This window comes from Amblyomma mixtum, chromosome 1 (assembly GCF_055824585.1).
Source record: "Amblyomma mixtum isolate Tamu chromosome 1, ASM5582458v1, whole genome shotgun sequence".
NCBI lineage: Eukaryota > Metazoa > Arthropoda > Arachnida > Ixodida > Ixodidae > Amblyomma > Amblyomma mixtum.
In genome coordinates, this window is record NC_143012.1 from 101,912,677 (window position 1) to 101,937,522 (window position 24,846).

Consider the following 24,846-nt stretch of genomic DNA (forward strand, 5'->3'; position numbering starts at 1 on the left):
CACTATGTAACATTCATTTGCTGTACACTTCTTTCTTTTTTGTCGCTTTATTTGCCTTCCTTTTTTTGTTGTGCATGCGCCGGTTTATGTATTCTGTTCATGTAGCCATAGGAGGCCCTATTTGCAGTCTCGACTTTTGGGCCTCCTGATGTATATACCCCATAAACCATGTACTGTAAATATGAAATAAACTTGATTTGATTTGATTTGATTTGATATGTTTTTCATGTTTTAGTGTTGAATTCCAAGATGGCATAATCTCGAGTTTATCTTGTGCAATGTACCAACTTGCCACAGAGAGGGCTTAAATATGGCTTGCGTTTTCCTGAAAAATAAAGTTGTCAGTCTGCGCTTCTAAGTTTTGTGAATGTGCCTCCCTGGTGTCCTAACGCTTTCGCGCAGTTAAATCTTTAATTCACAGTAGGGGTAGCAGCACGTCATTGACCAAACTAAATCCAAGGTGATCTGTGCTCCAAACTTCATACAGGGTGCGCTCGTGGGGTTTTGTAATGAGCAAGCCCATATGCTGGAGCTTTTCTGCCGGGATGCCAGTGTTGCACAAGACTTTGTACTTTTTTCTTTTCAGTATTCCCTTTAAGTAAACTGGGCAACACACTGCATACCATAAGAATAAATACACCAGCATCAAGTTTCTTCTATACAAGCTGCCTCAAAGGGGCTCTCATAAAGTTGCAGTATGCCTGTGATTGTAAGGGGGGACACTGGCGTTCGAGACCAAAAAATGACCAAGAAATAGATTTTCAAAAAATGACATTTGGGGAATCTTCACCTATTATTTTCCAACTGTATCAATTTTTCCTTTAAGAAATCAACGTTTTGATCATAATATGAAATTCAGATCATCGTGTGGGCTGAATTTATGCTGGAGCAGACACTTTACTGGCATGAAAATTTTAGACCTCTGGCTGTCTTAGTATGTTGATATCTCAACATCTAGGACAGACAGAGATGTTGTATTATTTGCTAAGGGAAGGTGAAGGCACAGTGTGTGCAGTAATCGAAGCAGATTTGTTCAATCGCACTTCAAAAGCTTACAATTTCGCAAAGTTTATCAATGCATTACATTCACGCCTTGAATATTGATATTCCAAGTGCTGTAAAATTACTAACGAGGGTAAAATAGAAAAATGGTTTTGATTATTGCACTCTTGACTCACCATACTATTAATAGCCATAGATTAAAAATGTTTTTTTATTGAGCAGTTTTTACTGCCCCGATGTACTAATGACTAATTAAAATTAATTATCCTGGGAACCGACTAATTTATGAGAGAGGTAATTTCATTGTTGAAATCTGTATAAAAACTGAGCAACAGTTTTATTAGGATTGGACTAAAAATAAGGAAAATAGGTCTAAGACCAGTGTCCCTCCTTAAAGGACACACTGTTTAACGAGTGTCTTCCAACAAGGATTTTTTTGATGCACTTTGTAGAAGCAGAGTTATCTGTAGTCAAAATTTGAATTTCAGTGTGTACTATATATTATGCGGCTCACATGTTCATGACAACACAATGCAGTGATTGAGTGAGTGTATGCGCACTCGTTGGAAGGTGTTCCAGAGCTAAGGCATTCCTATAACAGAGATGTTTGATTGAAACGTCATATTAAACGGAAACTATACAAGCTGCATCCACGTGCTCAGATTATGAGATACCTACACGGCATACCACCAACCTGATGTTATCGGTCTTTTAAGCCCAGAACCTCTTTTCATAGATGGTAATGTGTGAACGGTAATACCCACAGCTTCAAGATTACCAAATAGCTTCTGACACACTGATGAAAAGAAACGAGAAGCCTTTATTTCTCACACACTGGAGCTTATATACAAAGACAAACATCACAACACTTTCTTTTGTGCAAAAAAGCAAGTACATGCTGATGGCTGTAACATAGAGGCTGAGGTCAGCAGATGAACTTTAAAGCTTTTCATTCAACGTAGACTTTAACACCTTCGTCCGGCAAGTCTTCAAACTTCAACCCCAACCTCCTTGAAACAGCACGAATGTAATCAAAGTGCGAGTCACCGAATCCAGCCGTGAATCTCAATGAAGTTCCAGATGGAGACTCCGTCAGCTTTTCCAGGCGCTCACTGATTACGGTTTTCGACTTGGGAGTTATTCCGGACGTCTCGAGGGCAACAATTTGTTTTGCCTCATCCTTTTCATTATGAAACATCCTCCTGTCAAAAGAAAAAGCAAAAGCAGCTTGAAGTTTTTGTGAAAGCCAGGGAGTCTAGCAACATTTATAAACCATATAAAATGTAACAATGGTTGCAGTCTTGAAACTGAAGCCCACAGATGCCTTGACCTAGCTTGCATAATGTGACAGAGCAGTGCATCAGAGGTTGTTATCGAACTAAGACGGCTTGCCACACAAACGAAAAGCACTACAAAACAAGTGGGGGACCAAGCAGCCAAACAGGGATACTCCCCTAAATGCCGTGCTTTCGACCAGACGCTTACCACCAAGGTTCTGCTGCATTTCAATGAGAAACAGTGCAGTCACCTCTGCAGGCAATTTTTTCCCCTTATCTAATAAAAAATGCATGCTTGGCGTTTGAAATTCAGCATACAAATTTTCGTGTTGCTTAAAGTTTCTCAAGAGTGGCGGTGGCGATCCAGTGGTGGTGCTCTAAGCGTGCTTTCAGACGTTCGCATGGTGTTTTCAGCTTCAGAGAAACTCAGTGTGTTATGCAAAAGATCCCCGCCCTCCGCACATCGCCACCAAGAGCAGCAGTGTACCATCCGCCCCAGGAAAAGATTAGTTAAATGCACTGAGGGCATTGTGTACGATATTCCGCTCTCTTGTGGCAGGCAGTATATTGGACAATCTGGTAGGTGCCTGAACGATCAGCTTCGGGAGCACAATAACAACATGAAGACATATACCGGCAGCAATCTAGATCTGCATTGCGAAGATTGCAAGCGCGTGCCTTTTTTGGATAAGTTCTCAGTCGTTGCCAAGAGTAGAGATAAGCTAACTCACAAAATTGTGGAAGCTGCACAGATTGCTGCCTTGCAAGATAACTGCGTTAGTACACACAGTCCATTTCCTTGTCTAAACGAGAGCTGGCCTTCTTGGGTTCAAAACATCCGTGATCTCCCAATTTTTATCGCATCTTTTCTCGATTTACATTTTTTTCTCTTTGGTCAGCGCATGCGCTACTTCTGCTCAGGTTCCGTTCACTTGGTTGGTTCTGGCTTTCTTCGTCAGTCGGAAGTTAGCACCTGTGTTGTGTTCTCTCCCCTTTTGTCCGTCGCCCTGGTTTTGCGCTACTCGTATGTTGTGGATACCAGCCAGCTTCAGGTCAATCGTCCAGCCGGTGCTGTGCCTGCTTGCACGTCACGTCTTGCGGCTGACGACGCAGTCCTACCACCACAGTGGGGCGAGAAGCAAAGCAGGGGAAACAAAACTGCCAGTGTGTGGACAGTTGCCAGTTGGGCAAAATGGGCCTACTGCTTGCAGGTGTTGCAAACTGTGCTTATGCAACGAATATTTGGATGACTCCAGTGCTGAAACTAGGATGTCATTAACCCGCATTTGTTCCCTCACCCACTCCGCCCGCTTCCAATCTCTTAACGTTACACCTATCATTTTCCTTTCCATAGCTCGCTGCGTTGTCCTTAACTTAAGGGGGGACGAGGGTCTTAAAACTAACTTTTTTATTTATGGCTGGAATCTCATGAAATTTTGCACACAGGTGCATTTTTCTCTTCTGGTTCCAAATATGTTATCATAATTGAGCTGGTGGTCTTAAATCTTACGAAGTCTAGAATATAATTAGGTAATTTCTTACGCAGCTTTAATGAACTTTCTCATTGCATTTTGTTGTTTTTAATTACATGAATTGATAGCCAGAGAGTTCCCATACCCGGTGACATTCTTCGTTTTTCTCTAAAGGCATGTCCTCCTGATATACCGTGTTGAGAGTAAAAGGTCACAGTATTTGACCCCGCAACTCGTTAAGCTAATTGTAAATTGCTATTTATATGTGGCCTAAACAAAAAAGTAAAAATATCATTGGGTATGGGAATTTGCTGGCTATCAATTCATGTAATTAAAAGCAACAAAATGCAGTGAGAAAGTTCATTAAAGCTGCGTAAGAAACTACCTAATTACACTCTAGAATTTAAGATAACTTTTGATATAAGACCACCAGCTCAATTATGATTACATATTTGGAATCAGGAGAGACAAACACATCTGTGTGCAAAATTTCATGAGATTCAAGCCACAAATAAAAAGTTCAGTTTTAAGACCCTTGACCCCCCTCAAGCTGAACCCTCTTTGTTAGCCTCCACGTTTCTGCCCCATAGGTGAGCACCAGTAGGATACAGCTGTTGTATACTTTTACTCTTGAGGAATATTGGTAAACTGCCATTCATGATCCGAGAGAATCTGCCAAATGTGCTCCACCCCATTCTTATTCTTCTAGTCATTTCCCTCTCATGATCCGGACCTGTGGTCACTACCTGCCCTAAGTAGACATATTCTCATATATCCTATATCCTACATATCCTAGTTACAATCCTAGTCCCAGACATATCCTAGTTGAAATCAAGAGGGGGAAGTGGGCTTGGGCAGGGCATGTAATGCGAAGGCAAGATAACCGCTGGTCCCTAAGGGTAACGGAGTGGATTCCAAGAGAAAGCAAACGTAGCAGGGGACGGCAGAAAGTTAGGTGGGCGGATGAGATTAAGAAGTTCGCGGGGATACAGTGGCCGCAGCTGGCAAAGGACAGGGTTAATTGGAGAGACATGGGAGAGAGGCCTTTGCCCTGCAGTGGGCATAGTCGGGCTGATGATGAGTGCTGAAGCGTTGTTCGCAAAAATAGCTGATGGAGAAGCACCTCCACAGAAGCGCAGCCAACCGAGCATTGAAGGCCCACAGATGGTCGCAAAGAAGCCTCACAACGCTGAGCCACTGCCGACAAACACAGCACGCTATATAATCAATGCTTGAAGTCAGGGGGGTCTATCAATAATGACAAAGGATTCAAGCCCCCCCCCCCGCATGCAAGGACTCCATGAATCCAAAGCATGCAACTATTTTCTAATGCGAAAGCAACACTCCGACAGCTAAAGCGAGACCTCAGGTGGCCGTTGTAGCTACGCTGACCTTGCTTCAATTGGTCGAAATGGTCATGATGTCACAGTGCGCGAATTTCAAACGGGGCCAATTGTACTTCGACTAGTAACCATGCAACCAGTTAAAGGTATCAAATAGTGATGCTCCAAGTAAGTGGGACTGAGTTTAGTTCATTGCTTAATTAGCAAATTAGCCTAATTAACCTTTCTCAGCCCAGACCAGATAAATAAATAAAGCCGAGTAGGAAATTGGTCGAGTTGGAAAATCGAACCAGGGTCTCTGGAGTGCGAGACGAGCACGATAACCACCCTGCCATGCCAGCTCGATGGCTTGGAATGAACAAAGGCTCGTCTAGTGAATACGGTGTCTTCGTTCACTCCCATCTTCCTCCCTTAAGTTCAGGTGTCCACCGAGATATGCGAGACAGATACATTTCCTTTCCTCAAAAACCAATTTACCGACGAGCAAGGCGTAGAGCCGAACGGGCGATGGCGTTCTGTGGACTCCTTGGCAGCGTTGCAAGACGCTGTCACGTTCCACTCTTAGAGGTGAAGTTTAACACCTTAGCAACTTATCAGTGACACAAGCAGCAACACTGTGCTTAAGGCTTTCGCCTCAGCACACTTTGGGTCAACAAAGTGCCCCCCTGAATTTTTTTTATTTTTCTTGTCAGTGGTGGTTTCTTCTCTATCGTTTCGAGAAGAATGCCGTGGTTTTTATCAAGAATCATCAACATGTTTTCTAAAACCTGAGACGGAGAAAAAAAGAAAGTGTCTGCGATCCAGGGAGGTCTACGTATGCATACCCAGGCCCCCATGGGTGGTGACTGGTTTTACTGCCCACATATGCGGAATCAGTCATTCTACACACTGCATTCATATGTCCTCGTACCACTCCTTGGTGCAGTAGTTAAGGTGCTGCCACCCAAGTTGCTCTTCGTGACCGACCCTCCACTGCCAGGGTGGTGCTCCCCACCCGGAGGGCAGCTTGGGATGACCCCCACCGGGTCATGTGACCTGGGCTGCCCACCCAGGCTGCTTCTCCGGGGCCACCCTATTTATCGCTCACTACCGCAGTATAATACAATGCTGGCAGCAAAGGGGGTGGATGAAAAAGGGAAACCGTGCCCTCACACTCAGTCGAGAGCTGGCCGCTCACCTCCAGGGCTACACACTGGTACGGCGTGGGGATCTCAGGTCTGTGCCACAAACTGAGCAAACTAAGACCTTTACCAACGATTTCTCCCCTTGTAGTAGGAAAAATGTGTAAACCACTTGTGCTCAATGGAGCCAGACATTCCAGCGTGATGGAAGCAACCACTGGCCCCAACTTCTGAACATGCCAAATGCAAAATGGTGCAGGCGTGAATGCCTAAGAGCTGCATTGGGTGCCAAAATTGCACAATTTTCCTCTGCCTGTCGTGACAGAATGTTTTTATCTGCTTCCTAAGTGTCACGAACTAAAGAACAATTCTCTAAAGCATATATATTAAAACATTTATTCATGTAATGATCAGTTAGTAAAGGCAAGAAAATGTTGCAGTGTTCATGTAGCAGGTTTGAGGCACTATATATACTTAGAAGAACTTGTTGTTGGGCTAGTTGGTAGTTATTCATACTTAAATTCAAAGGCGCCAAACCATACGCACACACACACACAGGAGGCGCTCTGTCTCGTCTTTCTTTCTTCTCCTGTGTGTGTGTGTGCGTATGGTTTGGCGCCTTTGATTTTAATTATGACTATATATACCTATGTCCATGTGAATAATATGTGGTAAAATGTGAAAATTCTCACATAATTTTTTGCACTTTATTTCTGCTCAGCCTACAGATTGTAATTTAAGCAAAAAAAGATTTTTTCCTCTCAGCAGGTTTAATTGGCGCCTGAAGGCATACAGTGTTTTACCATTACCTAGAGGGAAAGCTGGCGACCCTTCTATGGGAGTTTGCGTGGAGCCCCGTCGAGACCACTTCAGCCACCATGGGCGCTCAAAGCATCATGGGTCGGTGAGCTACCGGCTGCAGAACCAAGGCTTTTAGCCAGAAAATAATGCAAAAAATAATCATTGTTCGATAATCAAGAATGCCCTTAATTCGATGTCCTGTCTAGAGATTGCAACAAACGAGCACAAAAGCATGTAAGTGCAAAGTTTGCCCAAAATAAGAGATGGCTTGCTCTCCTATTGGCCAAGTATTGCACACTACAGAAACTAATATTTTGTGCGTAACTGATGTACTTAAAAATTGGTCGGTTTGGTTTATGGGGGTTTAACGTCGCAAAGCGACTCGGGCTATGAGGCACACCGTAGTGGAGTAGTGAATTTCTACCTAAGGGAAAATAATAGTGCACGCGAGAAGACGGGACAAGCGAGGAGACACAGACAAGCGCTTGTCTCTGTGTCCTCACTTGTCCCGTCTTCTCGTGTGCGCTATTATTTTCCCTTAGGTATGTCTCACCAACATGCCCATGCCTCATCTCTTCTGAATTTCTACCACCTGGGGTTCTCTAACGTGCACTGACATCGCACAGTACACGGGCCTCTAGAATTTCGCCTCCATCGAAATTCAGCCACCGCGGCCGGGATCGAACCTGCATCTTCCGGGCCAGCAGCCGAGCGCTGTAACCACTGAGCTACCGCGGCAGGTATAAAACATCTCAGAAACGGCACTCCCTGTTCCTGAAAAAATACGACTGTCTCGCACCAAGTAGCTCACCGGCCCATGATGCCTTGAGCGTCCATGGTAGCAGCTGAAGTGCAGCGCCGCCAGCTTTCCCTCTGGGTAACAGTAAGAAACTCTATGGCTGAAGGGGATAAAGGTGTGATCCGGTGCCCAACGCAATTGTGCCAATGGCTCGTGGCTTTTCTGCTCTCTTCACTGACGAATGCACACAGGCAACCAGTTGTTGCGAAGTTATTGTGTCACAGGTAAAAACCTCAGACAATTTATGATAAGCAGTGGCTAGTTCCAAAGCACCTTTGCTGCAGCTTCAATGGGGAGCACGTTAGGCCTAGCGACACCAAGCAAGTTGGGCACAGCCATCGCCAGGTGGGTGGCACACTGTCACAAGAAGTGCACCACTGGCAAGGGCGCACTGCAGCCTCGCTTCGACCTGCAGGCAAGCACTGTGCTAATGTCTTCATCCGCGAAATGAATGCTGCCACAACAAGGACACTAACAAGAAAGGGACACCACATGCGCACAGCGCACAAGAAGGGCAGCACTTGTGTTAGCGACACTTCGGTATCCCTCCATCGAAATGAAGTGCTTTCTTGACAGTTTTTTGTGATGTGACTTTTCAGCCCTGTATTTCTAGCGGTTGTCTGTTGTTTGTCTAGGTGGGTTGTTAATTTTGTTATCGGTTTTGTCTTTTCCTTTTTGTTTTTTTTTCGGGATCTGACTGCTTTTGCTTCACATGTTTGACTCTGCCTTTGCTACGATTGTCATATTTCTTACTTTTATTTTTGGTATTTGATTTCTGACTGCTTTTGCTTCTCTTTGCTACGATTGTTTGACACTGCTTTTGCTACAAGATGGCCTCCTCCTCTAATTTCTTTTATCAAAATCTGTTAGTTTATCTGCAGGGGTTGCAGGTTTCTTGTCTGTTGTCCTGATGTTGCTGTTTTTTTCCCACATGTAGGGTTCGGAGCAATAATGCCATGAGTGTCATGCTTGAGCTGTGCGTTTAAATATGCCCCCTTTCCGTGTAATAATAAATAGTTGGTAGTGTGCGCATGTAGTGTCCCCTCTCTTGTTAGTGTCCTTGTTGCGCCGCCGTTCATTTCATCGTGCACCAACTCGCCCCTCAGGCCATTCTTCTGAAATTCTTCTTCATCAGTCTCCACTTCTAGGGCAGCACCCAGTACAGGCACTGTGGTTCTACGCAGTTTGAACAGAAAGTCGCGTTGCCGGTATGTTTGCACCGGGCGTCTCAAAATGCCTTCAGAGAATTGGAACAACCGCATATCTAGCATGTCGTCCAAAGCCTCGAATTTCGATACGCATGTAGCCCTTATTTAACGCACAGTGATGCGAGTGCTTGCCCATGCCCCGAGGTAGTGCGGTCTCAGCACGGGTTCACAGGATGATAGCCAGCGCAACGGCGTTTTTATTACGTGCGTTGTCCGAGATTGCCAGACCACCGCAAAAAGTCTCCCCCCAAGGCATCGATTTTGAAACAGCGAAAGACCAATGCAGACTGATTTTTAGAAAAAAAAATGGTTGGCAATGTTCTGATCCTATTTCAAGACAATTAAGTTTCCACTTCACCAAACTTTTCGCAGGTCCTGTGAATTTCGTTGTAGCAGGACCAGACTGTGGTTAGTGTTTTAGAAAGCCTGCGCATACTCTCTCTGCACCACTGTGGGGAAATTTATACTTTGTGTCCTAGCATGCCTAACCAGGGGCGAATTTGAAGGGGTGAGGGGGCTGCTCTCCCAAGCAAGAAATTCTAGAGAAGAAAATCCTGCTGAACCCGATTTTTTCAACAGAAAAATCCCATCAGTGACCCCTCCAAGGGTGACTCATGAATCCCCACCCACCCAACACTAGTGCGATTCTGCTTTTGCCAGAAGTAAAACAGCTCAGATTTACCAACTCATATGTAGTTCTACACCTCCACCGAATAAAGGCTGATGCAACATATATTGTACCATTCACTATAACAATACTGCATGAAACATCGGAAATGAGTTTTAACAGAGCTTTCACGCTTTGATTGCAGACGTGATAAAGATCCAAGGGTGGCTTGCATTGGCCGGTTTTTCTTTCAGAACCACTCTCCCAATACACAAACATGCAGTTATTTCTTTAGACTAACCAATCACCTGCAAGAAAGGTCTTGTCATGCACAACAAACACACAGCAGACTGTTATAACCCTGTCACACTAGCAAATTTAATGTCATACTAATTGAATGACATTAGCACCTAATGTCATTAATCGGCTGCTACATGGGAAACGTCATTAGGTTCGAATGAGTTAGGGGAACTCATTCGCTCTCGAACCGAATGCGTACTCTGGACACCAGACATGCAGCAGAAACAAGTGATGCGAAAAAATAATGTTCACACTGCCAAACTTATAAACTATATTTATTTAGTTCTGCTGAAAAAAAGTTAATGTTGGTGTGAATCTGCTCTCACACTAGAGGCTGTTGTGGATAGCTGTTACTCTCGGTCTTAGCAGCAGCCAACAGCAGCGTCCGAGCGTGAAGCAGAGTCTTTCCTGCGATCGTCGGTCATTTTGGGTTGCGTGTTTCTTGCTGGTCGGCATGCCATGTTCATTAAGCTCGAAAGTACTTAATGACGTAAGTGAGCAGTTCACCTTTTTGAAGTCATTTCCATGCTCCGCGCGTGGCCGCCATGTCAGCCATTTTGTCTGTTTACATTTATCGGATCTGTGGTTGACTTTGTACTTAGCTTGGCTTTTGATGGTTAAAACGGTGTAGAATGGCTGGAAATAATTTTTTAAGCTTATAACACACCACACAAATGTCCTCACCCGCTTTTTAAACACTGCACAACAATTTCATACATCTTTTATGCGCGCTGATGTCTTTCTGTTGTACTATTTTTTTTCACTGATCATCAATGCCATCATTTTCTAAGGACATTATTTTTTTCCGTATAGCGCCAAAAGACGCCGAATGACATTTGATGCATCGAATGCCATTAGGTTGAAATGACATTAAATTTGCTAGAGTGACAGGGGAATTAGTCATGCATTCTGAATAACAGCATACATATGCAATGCAATGGCAGGGAAAAATGGCAACAGGTAGACCTGGTGCCTGAAAAAGAAGAGTTACCTGCACATGGCACTTTCATCGGCGCGTAGCTGCTCCTTCAGGATCCGGATCTTGCGCAGCTGCTCTTGAATCGCTGCCGACTGTGGCTCAACACTGAGAGCTTTGCGCAGGTACTTGGCGGCGTCGTCAAAGTTTCCCTGCATCTTGAGCCCCAAGCCACATCGGTAGAGGGCGCGGGCATTGTTGGGGTGGCTGAGCAGAGCTCGCTTGGCGTACGCAACAGCAACGTCACCCCTGCCGGTCTTGATGTAGCAGAGTGCGGCATTGTTGTACAATCCCAGCAGCATTTCACAGCGGTCCCTGTCCTCCGCCTCGTCCCCTGCCCGAGCATCCTCCAGGGCTCTGATGGCCGATGCATAGCATTTGATGGCATGCTTCAGTTCACCCTGCTGGTAAAAGGTGTTGCCATTCTGCCGCTTGGCACGGCACCTCTGAAAGAGAAAAAGAAATTGTGGAGTTTAACATCCCACAGAACATGTCGGACAATGGGCTGTGCCACAGCAGAGGGCTCGTGACTAATTTAGACTGCCTGGTGTTCTTTAACGTGCGCTGGAAATGCACAGCACACTGGAACTTTTTTGCATTTTGCCTCCATCAAAACATGGCCATCACACCCGGGAATGAACTCGGGGAAAAAAAAAAAAAAGTTGACACGTTTTTTGTGAGTGCTGAAAATGCATATCGTAATAAAGTCCGCCCACCTGGTAGTCTTCCTTTTTTAGTTATTTATTTACATTTCTGCAGCACCATGAAGGCATAATTGCAGGGGGGAATACATACATAAACAATCAGTCGTACAGCATGTGCCAACTTTATGTTCAGGATAGGAAAGAATGGATGGCAGACGATTAAAAAGAGCGTCAACAGAGCATTCACATCGGGAAAGGACAAGAAGAGGAAAAACAGGAAAACAGCAGATGAACATGGGTGTACATCACAGTTCCGACAACAGTGCTCGGAACTTTGCCTCGGACTGGCATTGAACAATGCTATGAGGCAGCTTATTCCATTCACTGATGGCGTGCGTATAGATTATCGACAAAAGCGAGTGGGCAGCCGTGCTCATGTCACCGGTGTTTCGCATCGTTCGTTTTAAAGATGTTCTGCTGTTATCACGGTTTGGTCTCAGTCTTGAAGTGACTGAGGCTATGAGGGACGCCGTAGTGGAGGGCTCCGGAAATTTTGACCACCTGGGGTTCTTTTACATGCACCGCCATCGCACAGCACACGGGCCTCTAGATTTTCACCTTCATCGAAATTCGGCCGCCGCGGCCGGGATCGAACCAGCGTCTTTCGTGTCAGCAGCTGAGCGCCGTAACCACTGAGCCACCGAGGTGGGACTTATATGAATGTGTGACTTGATGACAGAATAAACCAGCTGACAGTAGCGTGTCCTGTCCTCCCACTCACCTCGAGCAGCCTGGGGAAGGGCAGCAGTCCCTCGTCCCCGTCGTGCACGAAGTCCCGCAGGGCGATCTCGTCCTGGGCGCTCACCACGTGCAGCAGCTCCACCTCGTACAGGATGGGGGCGTTGGCCGGGATGCGGGGGGGGCAGCCCATGCGGCCAAAGGCGTACTGGGGCTCCACCAGGAAGCGGGCGATCTCCCCCTTGCGCATGGTGGCCAGGGCCTTGGCCAGCCCCGGAATGATCATGCTGTCCAGGCTGCAGGCATGACGACACGCTTCTTAGTTGCACCAATATCGTGAAACTACAGTCATTGCCAAAGTCTACAGTCATTGGGAAGAAATTCAGAGAAGCGCTTTGTTGACCTAAAGTGCAATGAGCCAAAAGCCTCAAGCGCGGTGTTGCTGCCTGTGTCACTGATGTGTGGTTAAGATGTTAAGCTTCACCTCTAAGAGTGGAACGTAACAGCGTCTTGCAACACTGCCAGGGAGTCCACAGAACGCCATCACCCGTTCGGCTCTACGCCTTGCCTGTCGGTAAATTGGCTTTCGAGGAAAGGAAATGTATCTGTCTCACATATCTCGGTGGACACCTCAGCCTCACCGTAAGGAAAGGCAGGAAGATGGGAGTGAACGAAAAGACCGTGTTCACTAGATGCGCCTTTGTGCATTCCAAACCATCGAGCTGGCATGGCGGAGTGGTTAGCATGCTCGTCTCGCACTCCGGAGACCCTGGCAACCCTGGTTCGATTCCCCAACTCGTCCAATTTCCTACTTGGTTTCATTTGTACTTCTGGTCTAACTAGAAACATTAATTAGGCTAGCAGGTTAATTAAGCAATCAACTAAACTCACTCGCACTTGGAGCATCACTATAGCATCCCTTTAATTGGTTGCATGGTTACTAGCAGACAATTGCCCCTTTGAAATTCACACACTGTGACGTCACGACCGTTTCTACCAGTTGAAAAGCGTGACATTTCTGTCGACAACTCCTGCTTACAACGATGAGGCATTAAAGGCTTCCGCCTTAAAACTGCAAGGGAAATTATCCAGGCCTACAACATATTGAAGCAGGGAAATGCATGTATCAGCACTCCTTCACTAACACTACTGCAAAAAGAGCTGTCACTCCTGGGGGCTGATAACCTCTGCTGATTTTTAGCATGCTTCTGTTGCTGTTGTGTGTATCTTTTCACACTCTCGACATCTACGTATTTATTATACTTGTATGATCAGCAATAAACGCTCAGTTGTTAGCCAGTGCTGTGTCGTTCGTACCCTTGTCCCTTGTGCTTGTCGTCGTTCGCGCTGTTTATTCAAGATGCACCAACAAGCCCTGCACTTTTACAGTCGAGCCTTTCATCATCATCATTCACCGTATATTGCCGATTATAATACCCGTGCCACACGCGCACAAGAAATGGCAGTAAATGCTTAAGGGGGGACACTGGTCTTAGACCTATTTTCCTTATTTTGAGTCCAATCCTAATGAAACTGCTGCTCAGTTTTGTATGCTGATTTCAACAATGAAGTTACCTGTCTCATAAATTAGTTGGTTCCCAGGATAACTAATTTTAATCAGACATTCATTAGTACCTCGGTGCAAAAAAAAACTGCTCAATAAAAAATCATTTTTAACCCATGGCTACATAGTATGGTGAGTAAAGAGTGCAATAATCAAAACCACTTCTTCATTTTACCCTCACTGGTAATTTTACAGCACTTGGAATATCAATGTTCAAGGTGTGAGTGTAATGCATCAATAAACTTTGCAAAAATTATAAAATTTTGAAGTGCGGTTGAACAAATCTGCTTTGATTAGTGCACACACTGTGCCTTCAGCTTCCCTTAGCAAACAGTGTGACATCTCTGTCTGTCCTAGATGTTGACATATCAACATACTAAGACAGCCAGATGTCCGAAATTTTCATGCCATTAAATTGTCTGCTCCTGCACAAATTCAGCCCACACAATGATCTGAATTTAATATTATGGTCAAAATGTTGACCTCTTGAAGGAAAAAATTGGTACAGCTGGAAAATAATGGCTGTAAATTCCACAAATGTCATTTTTTGAAAACCGATTTTTCGCTCATTTTTTGGTCTCAAAGACCAGTCTCAAAGACCAAAGGCCATAAGTTTGTTAATGCCATTATTTTGGGAGTTGGTGCTACACATCCACATTTAATGCCATTATCGAAAGTGACTATGACGATAACGCTTGCAAGGTAGTCAAAAGTTTCATCCAAATACAAACATTCCTAATGAGCACAATATATCGGGAATGTTGTTCAAATGTGATGTAAGAACAATTTTCCAGAAAATGCGGCTGTTCCTGCTTTATAAGTAAAAAAAGTAGCATAACTCGCATGTCATCACACAAATCGAGAGTACCTGTCACTAAGGCTGGTTAAAATGGCGCTCTTCGCATCGAAAATGTGGTATGGATGCCTCATGTTAAGAATTAACCATTTCCTACTGGTTAGGAAGTTGTTACTAACAAAGCCGCATGCTTTTCTGCGTGTGGAATGGGAACGAGAGTACGCATTGCACGGGCAAATGAGTTGCGGCGAACTCAGTTGGTCGCGAATGGCAGTAAGGCTAATGCCATTAAATTTATGCGTGTGGCACCACACGAATGCCATTAAAACTTAAAGCAGTAAGCAGTTAATGGCATTAAATCTGTCCATGTGGCATGGGTATAAGTCGACTCCGATTATAAGTCGACCCCCCCAACTTGCAGGCCCCTTTGGGCAAAAAAAAAAAGCCGCGCTTTCTTTCAACTGCCGCCCGAACCCGCTGGTGCGTGGAACCAAACAGAATGCGAAGCCCTGTCTTGGGCAGCACGAAAGGCGCGAAGCGAGTGATGCTTTTCACAAAGCACAGACGAGAGCGCTGCAATCACGGTGCATTTGGCCGCACAGAGCGCACTGTCACGTGGTATTTTTTAAACTCCGCGGGCTTTCGTTTATCCCGAATAAAAATGCCCATGCTAAGTCTACCTCGTTGGAAGTGCCTAGGTTGGACATTATTTGCGGGGCTCCACAAGTTTCCCATGACACCCGAATGTTTCAAGCTACATTTCCAAAGTTAATTTATTTATCTCAAATAATTATTCAAATAAGACAAGCGAAAAAAATGGCAGTGTAACTTTAGATAAACCCTAACAACATCCATGCGATTTCAGTTCTGAAGAACGCATAGGTTTTTTCAAAATCTTGGTCCAAGTTAGCTGGGACGCCCTGTATGCGTGCGTGCATGCGTGCGTGTGTGCGCGAGTCAGTGAGAGTGGAGGGGGGGGGGGGGGGGGGGGGGGGGGGGGCCTTCCGCTTGGGGTACCCCTGAAAATCAGCCAAACCTCATTCCTACCTGAAAATGCACCCTTAAGAGAACAGAATGCTGAAGACCCACACAAAAATTAGCGGACATCTTGCGCTTAATCCAGACCGGGTGTTTTCATTTAACTGACGATTTTAAATCCCCCAATGCTTGTTATTCATGACTCAGCCTAATCTGAGAATAAGTTTACCCGGCATGAAAAAACTGTGCATAAATGAAAGACAGGGAAAAAAAATTAATGCTGATTATGTATGTGGTAAAGCAGATGATGAGCACTAGCTATGGAGACATCACATTCACTGTCGATACCACTCATGCAAGCTGCTCTGGCTTTGCTCTCGGTTTCCCGTCTTCAGTGCATCAGGATTCCCAGAGATCTGCCACCCCTGGCACTTCGGCGTAAAATTTCACAGCTTTGTTTATTGCACAAACTGTACTACACCTTCCCACAGCTAAGAAACTGTATTTCACCCGCCGCTTCGCACGTCACGCTGACTTTTTAACTCTAAGTTTGCAGCGCATACACGGCTCCACAAATTCATTTAATGAATCCTTTTCACCTACCTCCATTCCGCTGTGGAATGACCTAAACGATTTCATAGTTACTGAAATAGAACCCAATAAATTCAGGCAGTTATTAGCAGCACATTTCAAGGGCTCAGTTATTTTGTCGTGTTTTTGAGTGTGTGCTTGTGTGTTTTCTTATCTCTCTCCAAGTTGTGCTTGAGCTGCTGTGTTTCTTTCTTACGTTAATACTTTTGATAATGTTTATGATAATGTTAATCCTGACCATGAACCCTGTACTCTGTATTTCTTGTTGACGTTACCGACCACTGTATTATGAAACGACTGCTCCCCCCCCCCCCCTCCCCTTATGTAATGCCCTAAGCCAAGGGCCCTTAACCCTTTCAGGTGCCATTTTTTGTTTTGACTAAAAACAAATATTTTTTTCCCTAAGTAGTATATTCAGGCCTCAATAAAAGGAATTTGCTAGTTTTCGAGCGTGAAATACCAGCAGGTCAGTTCTCGCAACGATGTGGAGAATTCCGTAGAAAGGGTCAGATTTGTTAGAAATTGTACCATCGAAATGTTCTCGTGTGTCAGGTAAACACCCTAGGGATAGCGGAATCGCTGTGTTTTGAAGATTCACATTACACTCGAAATTGAGCAAAAACCATCAATGTTTTCACTTGCGGCGAAATCTGTCTGCACAAAAATGGCGGACAAAGTGCTACCCAGCTCACTCTTGTGTGAAATATTATTGACTGCATTCGCTACAAGGCACAAAAAAGCAACTTATTTGCAACAAGAAGGGTGCTCAGTTTTACTGAAACAATGAAATCACTGTTGAGTGCTCCAGTTTCCCAGAAAAAGCTGCAAGTCTGCCGCTTACACAATTGTGTACAAAGCGCCTGAAAGGGTTAAGGATAAATAAATGATGATGATGATAACAAGGGAAGAGCCAGGGGGCTTGCTTCTCCCACAGCTGGACGATAACGATACTGTCAGAGGTGCCAATCACACCGCCCATCACGTACAGGCAGCGGTAGGGATGGTTCCGCATCCGCGTGGAATCGAAGGGCTCATCGGCCATCTCCAGGTAGCCATTGTAGTGGAAGCACACACCGCTCCCTGGCGTCACGACCGGCCCCGCACCCGGCCGGAGCACCTGCAGTGGCCATATAGACTATTTTTAAACCACAGACAAACACCGAGCACACCTCCTGAGAAGCCGCAAACACTTAGTTCAAATAACAGTTGGATGTGCACTGCAGACACACACACAGACACACAAAGAAAACAAAACCCCAGCAATGGTTTTGAAATGAAGGTTTGTGCTACAGGATGGTACGATGGTTTCTAACATCTTGCACCTGCCCCTGGGCTATGAGGGACTCTGTGGTGGAGGGCTACCATTTTATTTTAATCCTGTGGGAAATTTGGTTTAGGTTTATGGGGTTTAACGTCCCAAAGCGACTAAGGCTATGAGGGACGCCGTAGTGGAGGGCTCCGGAAATTTCGACCACCTGGGGTTCTTTAACGTGCACTGACATCGCACAGTACACGGGCCTCGAATTTCTCCTCCAAAGAAATTCAGCCGCCGCGGCTGGGATCGAACCCGCGTCTTTCGGGCCAGCAGCCGAGCACCATAGCCACTGAGCCACCGCGGCGGCTATGAGAAACTCTTAGTGTCCAGACTGAGCCTTGTATGAGCATTTCTTTCAGAGTAGAACAGCGGGCCAGGTGGTGATTTGACAAACAAAATAATAGATCAGCATACTTCTCTGTCCCACCTTTGCTACCAATCAAAGGTGTTACGAGTCAACAAATATAAAGACACTGTTGGTTTTAGTCCTAACCAATTGAGAGCCTACTTCGTGCAAATATAATCTATCCACACACGTGTTCTTACTTTAAATATTACACTCGCCTTTACAAACTTTCTGCCTTGTTGAGCTTCTTCCATTGATATTATTATTGGTCAACTATTTTTTGTTTTGTTTTCATCTCATGCAACAGTGACGTATGCATTGTATAACACTTTTTAATGAACTTCTGGAATTTGCTGTTTGCTCCTGCTATGTTGTGTACTGGTTTCCTGGGCCTTTGTCAAGCTGTTTGTACAGCTTTTAGCCCAGGCGACCATCCACTTGTTGGAAAATAAATTTGATTTGATTTGACTGAAAACACCACAGCCCACCTCTCTGCTTCAGCCATAGCGCACTGGGCGCTGTTTCGTGCGCCTTCTGCGAGTCTGCATCCGTTGCGATAACTGCTCTTTCTCTTCCCGTCTGCTTTTCTGCTTGCTGGAACAGTGTCTGGTACGCCATTCACAAGGTCCTCAAAATGCTTGCTCTTCAAGGAAGTCGGTAGATTTTTTTCACTGGACAGCAAAGCCCATTGGAGTCGCATGACATTTTTCAACTATACGAAGCGACTTGCATTTCACGTGTAACTTTAAAGAGTAACCTAACCTAACCTAACCTCTTTCATAGCTGCTGTAATCCACTCAACTAATCACACAAATTAACACGGAGAATGAACTGATGTGACACCTCAGATTGTTCTTTTGTGTACTACATCCCAAAAAAGAAGAAAACTGACGATCCAAACTAGATGTATGGCCTCACCATTTAACCAATTTCCACAGGGTCTCCAGGTTGGCTACATGTCAGCAGAAATAATGTGTGATAATGAAGGCAAGTCTGACGACGTTGGGGACAGTAATGTCACTCAAGCAGCCATACAGTCAAGCCTCGATGTAACGAAGTGATACTTGCAGCTGCAAAGTCTGTTAAATCGCGGGTCAACGACCTCCTAGTTGAAATCAAGAGGAAGAAGTGGGCTTGGGCAGGGCATGTAATGCGAAGGCAAGATAACCGCTGGTCCTTAAGGGCAACGAAGTGGACTCCAAGAGAAGGCAAGCGTAGCAGGGGACGGCAGAAAGTTAGGCGGGCGGATGAGATTAAGAAATTTGCGGGAATACAGCGGTGGCGAAGGACAGGGTTAATGGAGAGACGTGGGAGAGGCCCTGCAGTGGGTGTAGTCGGGCCGATGATGATGAGTAAGTCGAGATTCCTATGTTTCAGCAGTCCAAACAAAGTTACAAATTTCTCAAAAACTCCTTACAGATGGCACCTTGTAAAAACAGTAGAATCTCATGAAGCTGTTTTGGTTGATCCGAATTTCAAAAATGACCTGGCCAGGGTGCGTTATATATGATATGCTACGGCTCGGGATGATACGAACAATTTCCCTACAAGCAGCAGATAATATGAACATGCGAACTACCAGGTGCCTTGCTAGCGAGTGCCCGCCAATGAGGATGCTGTTCAAATGGGACTGCTTCATGACATATCAAGGGTAAAAAAGTTCCTAACGAAAATTGTACACTTTTTCGGCCGAAAATAATATGGGATAAAAAAAAAACAAATATATCGTAACCCCAGCACCAAGCCGTGGCAGTGCCAATGACAGGCAAGGGGCTTCACTGCACAACACAAATGGAGCACGCTCACTGCGGGTTTCATATGAACATGACAGATGTACAGCCTTTGTTCGCTTCTGAAGCACGCTGTCTGGTTCGTAATGCATCTCCAGCGCTCCAAATTTGCTGAAGGTAAGAAGATCTCTGGTCCTGCCTCCTCCAATGGGTAGGACTGCCACGAATGTTGCAGGAGTCCCCCTGCGAGGCTTAGAAGCAAACCCCTTGGGCTCTAAACTTTTGACAAAGACTGTACAGAGCTATCAACCCAGGGGCACACACCCTCTCCAAAGCTTGCTCCTTTATCAAGCATTCAGAAAAGGCCAACTTGGGCTACCCCCTTATTCACGGCCACCCTACATAGCTCGGATCGTGGTTCGGATCTGTGCCCACTTGACCACGAATCCGATCAAACTGTTAAGGGTTGATGACGTATTTCTAATTGCAATGATTAGTTTCTACTGCGTGAAACCATGTCATACGGCAGACGCAAAAATTTTTTATGCCCCCGAGCCGATAGCAATCCTTTTTTTGTATTTTATGTTTTGTAGAAGAACCGCGCAATACTGTTTATAAGCTCCGCGGCCGCTCCTTGTGCCTTGTTTCTGAGTGATGAATGAATGAACATGTTAACTGCACTACACAAACTATTTACATATGTACAGAGCTATCGACCCGGGGGCACACACCCTCTCCAAAGCTTGCTCCTTCAACAGGCATTCAGAAAAGGCCAACTTGGGCTAGCCCAGTATTCACGGCCACCCTACATAGCTCGGATCGTGGTTCGGAGCTGTGCCCACTTGGCCACGAATCCGATCAAACTGTTAAGGGTTGATGACGTATTTCTAATTGCAATGATTAGTTTGTACTGCATGAAACCATGTCATACGGCAAAGACGCAAAAAGTTTTTATGCCCCCGAGCCGATAGCAATCTTTTTTTGTATTTTATGTTTTGTAGAAGAACCGCGCGATACTGTTTATAAGCTCCGCGGCCGCTCCTTGTGCCTTGTTTCTGAGTGATGAATGAATGAACACGTTAACTGCACTAAACAAACTATTTACAAACTATTTACATATGTACAGAGCTATCGACCCGGGGGCACACACCCTCTCCAAAGCTTGCTCCTTCAACAAGCATTCAGAAAAGGCCAACTTGGGCTACCCCATTATTCACGGCCACCCTACATAGCTCGGATCGTGGTTCGGAGCTGTGCCCACTTGACCACGAATCCGATCAAACTGTTAAGGGTTGATGACGTATTTCTAATTGCAATGATTAGTTTGTACTGCGTGAAACCATGTCATACGGCAAAGACGCAAAAATTTTTTATGCCCCCGAGCCGATAGCAATCTTTTTTGTATTTTATGTTTTGTAGAAGAACCGCGCAATACTGTTTATAAGCTCTGCGGCCGCTCCTTGTGCCTTGTTTCTGAGTGATGAATGAATGAACACGTTAACTGCACTAAACAAACTATTTACAAACTATTTACATATGTACAGAGCTATCGACCCGGGGGCACACACCCTCTCCAAAGCTTGCTCCTTCAACAAGCATTCAGAAAAGGCCAACTTGGGCTACCCCCTTATTCACGGCCACCCTACATAGCTCGGATCGTGGTTCGGAGCTGTGCCCACTTGACCACGAATCCGATCAAACTGTTAAGGGTTGATGACGTATTTCTAATTGCAATGATTAGTTTGTACTGCGTGAAACCATGTCATACGGCAAAGATGCAAAAATTTTTTATGCCCCCGAGCCGATAGCAATCTTTTTTGTATTTTATGTTTTGTAGAAGAACCGCGCGATACTGTTTATAAGCTCCGCGGCCGCTCCTTGTGCCTTGTTTCTGAGTGATGAATGAATGAACACGTTAACTGCACTAAACAAACTATTTACAAACTATTTACATATGTACAGAGCTATCGACCCGGGGGCACACCCCCTCTCCAAAGCTTGCTCCTTTATCAAGCATTCAGAAAAGGCCAACTTGGGCTACCCCCTTATTCACGGCCACCCTACATAGCTCGGATCGTGGTTCGGAGCTGTGCCCACTTGACCACGAATCCGATCAAACTGTTAAGGGTTGATGACGTATTTCTAATTGCAATGATTAGTTTGTACTGCGTGAAACCATGTCATACGGCAAAGACGCAAAAATTTTTTATGCCCCCGAGCCGATAGCAATCTTTTTTTGTATTTTATGTTTTGTAGAAGAACCGCGCGATACTGTTTATAAGCTCCGCGGCCGCTCCTTGTGCCTTGTTTCTGAGTGATGAATGAATGAACACGTTAACTGCACTAAACAAACTATTTACAAACTATTTACATATGTACAGAGCTATCGACCCGGGGGCACACACCCTCTCCAAAGCTTGCTCCTTCAACAAGCATTCAGAAAAGGCCAACTTGGGCTACCCCATTATTCACGGCCACCCTACATAGCTCGGATCGTGGTTTAGGAGCTGTGCCCACTTGACCACGAATCCGATCAAACTGTTAAGGGTTGATGACGTATTTCTAATTGCAATGATTAGTTTGTACTGCGTGAAACCATGTCATACGGCAAAGACGCAAAAATTTTTTATGCCCCCGAGCCGATAGCAATCTTTTTTGTATTTTATGTTTTGTAGAAGAACCGCGCAATACTGTTTATAAGCTCCGCGGCCGCTCCTTGTGCCTTGTTTCTGAGTGATGAATGAATGAACACGTTAACTGCACTAAACAAACTATTTACAAACTATTTACATATGTACAGAGCTATCGACCCGGGGCACACACCCTCTCCAAAGCTTGCTCCTTCAACAGGCATTCAGAAAAGGCCAACTTGGGCTAGCCCAGTATTCACGGCCACCCTACATAGCTCGGATCGTGGTTCGGAGCTGTGCCCACTTGACCACGAATCCGATCAAACTGTTAAGGGTTGATGACGTGTTTCTAATTGCAATGATTAGTTTGTACTGCGTGAAACCATGTCATACGGCAAAGACGCAAAAATTTTTTATGCCCCCGAGCCGATAGCAATCTTTTTTTGTATTTTATGTTTTGTAGAAGAACCGCGCAATACTGTTTATAAGCTCCGCGGCCGCTCCTTGTGCCTTGTTTCTGAGTGATGAATGAATGAACACGTTAACTGCACTAAACAAACTATTTACAAACTATTTACACATGTACAGAGCTATCGATCCGGGGGCACACACCCTCTCCAAAGCTTGCTCCTTCAACAGGCATTCAGAAAAGGCCAACTTGGGCTACCCCCTTATTCACGGCCACCCTACATAGCTCGGATCGTGGTTCGGAGCTGTGCCCACTGGACCACGAATCCGATCAAACTGTTAAGGGTGGATGACGTATTTCTAATTGCAATGATTAGTTTGTACTGCGTGAAACCATGTCATACGGCAAAGACGCAAAAATTTTTTATGCCCCCGAGCCGATAGCAATCTTTTTTTGTATTTTATGTTTTGTAGAAGAACCGCGCGATACTGTTTATAAGCTCCGCGACCGCTCCTTGTGCCTTGTTTCTGAGTGATGAATGAATGAACACGTTAACTGCACTACACAAACTATTTACATATGTACAGAGCTATCGACCCGGGGGCACACACCCTCTCCAAAGCTTGCTCCTTCAACAGGCATTCAGAAAATGCCAACTTGGGCTACCCCAGTATTCACGGCCACCCTACATAGCTCGGATCGTGGTTCGGAGCTGTGCCCACTTGACCACGAATCCGATCAAACTATTAAAGGGACACTGAGGAGAGCACTATTAATATTTTTTTTATAGTAAAATCCGATAGTTCGGCATGTCATGGCTTTGTTGCCACTTGGCCGGCAGCGAAAGATGCATTTATTTCTAAGAAATTTGGATTCGAAGTTGAAAAAGTTTTTCCCGCCGCTCTGATTCAAACTTGGGATTCGTCTATGACGACAGAGGACTAAGAGACGTGAAACATGACGTGCACATGACGTGCACATGACGTAACGCAGACTCCGTGATTTCTGGCTGCCAGCAGTGCGGCCTAGCAGCAGCCGAAAAGAAAGCTACCGCCGGCCGCACGTTGAAGGCATCTATCGGCTATTGCGGCCGTCGCTACAGTCGCTTCGATTACGTTTGCACTGGCGTTTTGCCAGCGTTACGATGGATCTCGTTCTCGAAGTCGTCAACGAAGTTCTCGCAAATAGACACCTTTAGCATACCATGTACCTTGTTACCGCTAGCGGAATACCGGGAGCCCGCCTACCGCCGGAAAACAGGCGCTGATTTGTCCGATGCTTCAGGAGCGCACGTAGCAGCCGGGCACGTGGCGCCACCTGGCGACGTCAAGGAGATTTGCGCATGCATTGGCTGCGCCTCAGTGATGCATGGTTTCTCGGTTCCTGGTGTTGCTAGACCCATTCGTTCTAGCAACACTGTTTTGTTCTATGATCTCATCACGCTTGTACTTGCGAGTTTGGCCTGTGGCGGCGATACCTGTATTTTGGTTCTCGCTCTTTTCTACGTTACAAGAGCTTTGTTGTCAGTATGAGTGGCGTTTTTGTAATCAGGAGCTGGTATTCTGTCGATACAAGCCAACTTCAATTTCTCCTCAGTGTCCCTTTAAGGGTTGATGACGTATTTCTAATTGCAATGATTAGTTTGTACTGCGTGAAACCATGTCATACGGCAAAGGCGCAAAAATTTTTTATGCACCCGAGCCGATAGCAATCTTTTTTTGTATTCTATGTTTTGTAGAAGAACCGCGCGATACTGTTTATAAGCTCCGCGGCCGCTCCTTGTGCCTTGTTTCTGAGTGATGAACGAATGAACACGTTAACTGCACTAAACAAACTATTTACAAACTATTTACATATGTACAGAGCTATCGAACCGGGGGCACACCACCTCTCCAAAGCTTGCTCCTTCAACAAGCATTCAGAAAAGACCAACTGAATGCGAGGTTGTGCATTCCTCAATTATAAAGTGATTTTATATGCACCACCGTCTTTGTGTCCTTCAGTCCTTCTCATCCATTTTCATGCTGTTTGCACTGTCCACCCAACTTGCCAAGGCATGAACGAGCACTGTGCGTGCGTCCTTAAAGGTGGGTTCAGACGAGCGGACCGGATCGCAGATGGCCCGGGCACATCAGCGCTGTCCGCATTACTGCTCTTAGCAACCTTGGGCGGGCGGCGTGGACTTTTCCAGGACCGGAC

At 45.4% G+C, this 24,846-nt stretch overlaps 1 protein-coding gene across 4 annotated transcripts in view; it reads right to left on the minus strand.

The window, feature by feature from the left end:
• Positions 1-1,802: 1,802 nt before the first annotated feature.
• The window catches only part of LOC149367346 (inactive peptidyl-prolyl cis-trans isomerase FKBP6-like), a 44,968-nt gene continuing 21,924 nt past the window's right edge, over positions 1,803-24,846 (minus strand). For all 4 annotated transcript variants that reach the window (XM_089555166.1, XM_089555149.1, XM_089555158.1 and 1 more), the window contains 4 exons: positions 17,204-17,334; positions 12,332-12,584; positions 10,922-11,352; positions 1,803-2,204 (listed from right to left, as the gene is read on the minus strand). In XM_089555166.1, the coding sequence (XP_089411292.1) occupies positions 1,952-2,204; positions 10,922-11,352; positions 12,332-12,584; positions 17,204-17,334 (1,068 nt within the window). In that variant the 3' untranslated portion in view covers positions 1,803-1,951. The remainder of the gene's footprint in view (positions 2,205-10,921; positions 11,353-12,331; positions 12,585-17,203; positions 17,335-24,846) is intronic.